The sequence below is a fragment of the Mus caroli genome, chromosome 8 (assembly GCF_900094665.2).
Source record: "Mus caroli chromosome 8, CAROLI_EIJ_v1.1, whole genome shotgun sequence".
NCBI lineage: Eukaryota > Metazoa > Chordata > Mammalia > Rodentia > Muridae > Mus > Mus caroli.
This window is the reverse complement of record NC_034577.1, coordinates 103,195,619-103,201,414: the sequence shown is the minus strand read 5'-3', so window position 1 is coordinate 103,201,414 and position 5,796 is coordinate 103,195,619. Positions and strand designations below refer to the sequence as shown.

At 47.2% G+C, this 5,796-nt stretch overlaps 1 protein-coding gene across 6 annotated transcripts in view; it reads left to right on the top strand.

The window, feature by feature from the left end:
• Nucleotides 1-5,796, top strand: part of Adat1 (adenosine deaminase tRNA specific 1) — a 27,823-nt gene that overhangs the window by 12,243 nt on the left and 9,784 nt on the right. For 5 of the 6 annotated variants that reach the window (XM_021170148.2, XM_021170143.2, XM_021170147.2 and 2 more), the window contains exons 7-8: nucleotides 1,256-1,401; nucleotides 2,567-2,666. The exons of the other annotated variant lie outside the window; for it this stretch is intronic. In XM_021170148.2, coding sequence (XP_021025807.1) covers nucleotides 1,256-1,401; nucleotides 2,567-2,666 — 246 coding nt within the window. The remainder of the gene's footprint in view (nucleotides 1-1,255; nucleotides 1,402-2,566; nucleotides 2,667-5,796) is intronic. 6 annotated transcript variants of the gene reach the window in all.

Below are 5,796 nucleotides of genomic sequence, written 5' to 3'. Positions count from 1 at the left end.
TTTTAAAAAAAAAAAAGCATAGTGCATTTAAACAAGCAGCACTGTTCTCTGTTAGAAAGGACATGAAGTTACATTAAGTTCAAGGCTAACCTGGCTATGTGAGATCCAGTCTCAAAAAAAAAAAAAAAATTACTAGTTAGTGTTCAGATACATGCTACAGCATCCATGTGAGTGAGCCATTAAGTATCAAGCTAAGTGAAGTAACACACACATTTGACTCCGTTGCTGTGAAATAAACACAAAAGGCGAGTCTTTCCCGGCACTGGAAAGGGCATGGAGTGTGGTGTTGACTGCTAACGGTTGTAAAGTTTCTGAGATCTGAAGTTCCCATCTGCGCACTGGATTTGCATCATGTGAGCACCTGGCTTGTTCAGAAGAGGAAAAATACAACTTTTATAGTGTAGGGTTATTTTAGTTTGGGTTGTTTGCAGGATTTCCTAGAAAGCCTGTGTGAACAAGGTGTAGTTTAAGTTTCTCAAAATGAGAGTGAAATTTTAGATTTCTGACCCCCACCGATGGGCATTAACTTCGTTTGTAGCTATGCCTCAGACCGGTAGGATGGGATCTTTTAAGCCATAAAATTCTTGCTGGGGGTGGGGGTATGTTGCTCAGTTGGTAAACTGCTTGCTGGCAGGCATAAGTAAGGCTCTGGTTGATCCTCAGCACCTCATAAAACAGGGTAAGCTATAGTGCACACCTGTAACCCCCGCACTCAGGAGGCAGAGGCAGGAGGATCAGAATTTCAAGGTCATCCTCTGCCGTAATTCAGGTTCATGACCATCCTAGGCCACCCGGGAGCCTGTCTCCAATAAATAAATAATACATTTAAAAGCTTCTTTTGTTGTTATTGTTTTGGTTTTTGTGTTTTGCTTTTGGTTTGCTTGCTTGCTTGCTTTTTGTTTTTGTTTGTTTGTTTGTTTGTTTGTTTATTTATTTATTTATTTATTTATTTTGAGACCAGATCTCTCTACAGCCCTGGCTGTCCTGGAACTTGCTCTGGAGACCAGGCTGGCCTCCAGCTCACAGAGATCCACCTGCCTCCTGAGTGCTGGAATTAAACGTGTGTGCCACCACCTCATTTATTTTAAAGTTCTCACTGTGGAAAATCTGACATGGCTCACTTGTCCCTCCTCAGCAAGTAAAACAAACTCACCCAGCTCATGGGCCCTGTGGCTCTCGGAAGGCTTGGACACTGAGCTCTGAGAGCCTTTTCTCTAGGTCCAGCTAAACTGAGTGCATTTCCCTTTGAACTTAGGTGTCAGGAAACCTTGGTTTTACCCAGAGGCTTTGGAGTTCAAGAACTGGAAATACAGCAGTCGGGTTTACTGTTCGAACAGAGCCGCTGTGCGGTGCACAGGAAAAGAGGTGACAGTCCAGGCCGACTCGTCCCCTGTGGGGCAGGTAAGGGATCCAGGCTGGCTTGTTTGCCCTGGAGCATCACAGACTGCCCTAGACGGGGCAGCATCATGAACTTAGCCTAGGAGGACAGTGGGAACCCCAGTGTGTTCCTTGGAATATGCCCTGTGAGGTCCTGAGCAGGTCACTTACCCTGTCTTGGCCTACTTTATTTTTAGATTATAATATTGCTTATCATGGCTATTATGAGAATTATGAAATTCTGTTTAAGTCGGGCGTGGTGGCGCTTGCCTTTAATCCCAGCACTCGGGAGGCAGAGGCAGGTGGATTTCTGAGTTTGAGGCCAGCGTGGTCTACGTGAGTTACAGGACAGCCAGGGCTATACAGAGAAACCCTATCTTGAAAAAAATCAAAAAGAAAAAAAAAAGAAAAAAAGAAATTCTGTTTAAATACTATAAATATGCATATATATATTATAATTTATAATTCTGTACCTAGCATATAGTAAATTTTCAAAGAAATTGTAAGCTAGGAGCTTACAAGGGTAGTAAAGAACCCACCTCCACTCAGCATGGCCTCTGACCGACCGTTACGTGTGCACCATGACCTGTGTATGCCTCTCCCCCAATAAATAAGTATAGTAAACTGTAAGCTATAGCAATAATCGTGAACCATTGGATGTCACTGAACCCTGAAGAGCCAAGCATCACACCCAACTTGATTTTGATGGCATAGCCAGCTTTCAGGCTGCTGTAGAATCACAGAAATGTTTTTGTGAACTATTTGACAACCGGTTTGTTTGCTTTGCTTTTGGCTTGGGGTTTGCTTGCGCTTTTTGTAGCCCTGGACTCCATCCAGTTAGTGCTGCTGAAGAAAGGTTGACTCAGCTTGGCCGGATATTTTGCAGATAGCCATGGCTACACTGTCGAGGCAGCCATAAACTGTCCAGAGAACATTTCCCAGCGTGTCCCCCTCCCCCCAGCTCTGTCGTTCGTTCTTCCTCTGCTGTGCGCCCTGAGCCTTGGGAGTGGGGATTGATGCAGTTGTCCCATTTGGGGCTACACTGAGTGGACATTAACTCTGCACTTTGACCAGTTCTAGCTCTGTCTTACCTGCTGCCCACTGCCGAGAGAAGCCTCTGGCCAAGACTGAGGGCAGCACTGATGTATGCGTAGAGGATGATTTAACCCCAGGATTCCTCTCTTCCTAGCTATCAGCTGGAGTGCTGTCCCTCAGCAGCCCTTGGATGTTACAGCCAATGGTTTTCCACAGGGAACAACAAAGAAAGAAATTGGAAGCCCTCGGGCCAGGTACAGCTTTCTGGGGCTGGGGAGAGGGTAGCTATGAATTCAACCCTTCCTATCCAATTCTGAGACTTTTTCATTTTCCCCAAAAGGAAACTAATTACTACTATTCCTCCTCCTCCTCCTCCTCCTCTTCCTCTTCCTCCTCCTCCTCCTCCTCCTCCTCCCCCTCCTCCTCCTCCTCTTCCTCCTTCTCCTCTTCCTCCCCCTCCTCTTCCTCCTCTTCCTCCCCCTCCTCCTCCTCCTCTTCCTCCCCCTCCGTCACCTCCTTCTTCTCCTTGGCTCTTGGAAATCCCTCCTTTGCTACACTTACTTTCTCTCTGTTTCTGTCTTCTGGATACTTCCTAGAATTGCAGCCCTTTCCCGTGTTTTCCCCGTGGTCCTCTGTGTCTGCCTCATCTACCCAGCATGTCTCACATGCGCACTCGCGGTGTGCACTGGCGCTCACTGCATGGCTGAGCAGCCCTTACTCCTCATTGGCCTCTCCTCTCTTCAGTGAGGCCTTGGGGACATTCTGCTCCAGGCTGCTATTCCAAATGGCGCTGGTGTGAACAACCGGGTACCTGTTTTGTATGCTGTAATTCCTCTTAGGGAGCACACACACGAGTGGAATAGCTGGGCCATGTGGTTACCGCATGGCCAGCTTTTTAGGATGAGTGAACCATCTTCCTGGCAGCAGCTGTGCCATGGCCGTTCCCACGAACCCTGGAGAGGAGCCCCAGCTGCCTTGCATCCTGCCCCACGCTTGTGATTGCTGTCAGGTCTGAAGGGCTGCTCCTTCTTTCGCTCTGCATGTCCCAGTCACTGATACTACGGGCATCTTTTATGTGCTGGGTGCTTGCTAACCATTTATAGTCTTCTTTGGAGAAATATCTGTTCTCGTTCCTTGCCCATTCTGTAACTGGTTTGTCTTTATTTTTAATTTTTAAATTACATCCATGTATTTTGGGGGACCATGCGGAGGTCAGAATACATTTTGTGGGATTCAGTTCTCCTCTTCCACTTTGTGGATCCCAAGGACCAAACTCAGGTCTCTATGGACCAGGCTGGCCTTGAACTCACAGAGATCCTCCCACCTAGGCATGTGCCTCCAGACCCAGCCCTTTTTACTTTTTTAAAAAGGATTTTGTTCATTTTACTTTATGTGTGTAGGTCTTTTTCCTCCATATATGTCTGGGCACTATGTGTGTGCAGTGCTCACAGAGGCCAGAAACCGGTGTCAGAGTCCCTGGAACTAGAGTTACAGTCTTGAGAGCCATCTTGAGAGTGTTGGGAATTGAACCAGGATCTGGCAGAGCAGCCAGTGCTCTTAACCACTGAGTCTTCTCTGCTGCTCCCAGTTTTGATAGCGCCTTTTACTGCACAAAAGTTTTGAATTTTAATGAGGTCAAATTTATGTACTTTCTCTTTTGCTTGGTTGTACCTTTGATTGCTTATCTAAGGAATCAGGGCTACAAAGGTCTATGCTTTGTTTCTTTTGTTTCCTGTGGTAGAGGGGCGGGTTTCCTGCTGTGCTCTGCATCTGTTTGGGACTGACTCAGTCTCCTCTTTGGCCCCCACTCCGCTGACTGTGGCTTCTCTTAGAGTCTTTACCCTCACACTTCTAGAGGCCAACTCAGCTACCGCTACCTCCTGAGTCAGGAGGATCACCTCTCAGCCTGTCACCGCATGTCAATGTTCCCTGTGTGACCTGGAGTGTGTCACCTTCTAACCCTATTGTCTGTATGAGCTGGGGGCAAGGCCAGCTGCTCTGTGGGCTGCAATGTTCTTTTATCTGTTTTATCTGAGAGTTCGTGGGTAGACCACTTGTCTTAATTACTTTTCTCCTGCTGTGACCAAGCACCATGGCCAGGGCAACCCACAGGAGGAAGCTTTTAATGGCGGCTTAGTTCTCAGAGGGTGAGTCCAAGACCATCATAGTGGGAGCATGGCAGTAGGCAGGCTGAAAGCTTAATCCTTATCTGCAAGCAGGAGGTAGAGACAGACAGACAGATGGACAGACAGAATATGAATTAGAAGGAAGACTCTGCAGGGCAGCAAAAACTTGGGGACTGAAGGGGCCAGTATCAGACCCTGGTACCATTTCTCCCAGGGGTACCTAGGCAAAGCACTCAGCCTCTCCCAGCTTACTTGCCAACTGTAAAGCAAGGTTAAGCACTGTAAGAACTGAGCGAAATGGCATTTTACAAAATTGATTTCCCTTGTAGCCACCTAATGACCTTTGAACATTACTGGGTACAGGGATCCCAGCTCACTATCCTAAGACCAGCAGCTGCTAGAAGAAGCAGGCCCCTCACCGCTCATCCCTAAGTGAATGCATTGTGAGGCCCCCTCTGGAATCTCTGGGGACCTCAGATGGCATTGTTAGACTCAAGAAGGGAGTGCGTACAAACAATGGGAAATGCCAATAACCTCATAAAAGATGCTCACTCACGCTAAGAAGCTCGGTTTTTACTCTGCATAGTAGAGGCTAATTCTCTTTATCCCGAAGAAAAACAGCCTCTGTGTCCATTGAGATCCTAGAATATCCTGGAAAGATCATGAAACTGCTCACTGAAAAAGAAAAGGATGAGCAGGGGCTTTTGTTTGTTTGTTTTTACTTGTGTGTGTGTTTATGTAAACCTACACTTGGGTGAAGATGACCACAGAGGCCAGAGGGGTGCTGAATGAGGAGGTGGAGCCACCAGACTCTGGACTGAGAACCGAGTTTAGGTCCTCTGTAAAGCCAATATGCACTCTTGACTGCTGAGCCATCTCACCAACCCGGGCTGAGAGATTTTAACTACATTCATACATTGTTTGTTTGTTTGTGCACCTATGCATGCACTCACATATCCCATAGCATATGAATGTGCACACATTTACACATGCCACAGTACATGTACAGAGGCCAGAAATCCAACCTGGACAGGTCGTCACTCTGAGCAGCCAGCACCTTCCTCCTGAGCCGCCTCACCAGCCCAGCTGAGAGAGAGGTTTTATTTTCAAGCTACTTATTTTTTTTTTGATGTCTTTGTTTTTTGTTTGTTTGTGGAGACAGAATTTCTTGGAACTCGCTCTGTAGTCCAAGGTGGCCTCCTACTCCAGAGATCCACCTTCCTCTGCAGCCCGGCGCCAACGCTGCCCAGCCTGTTTT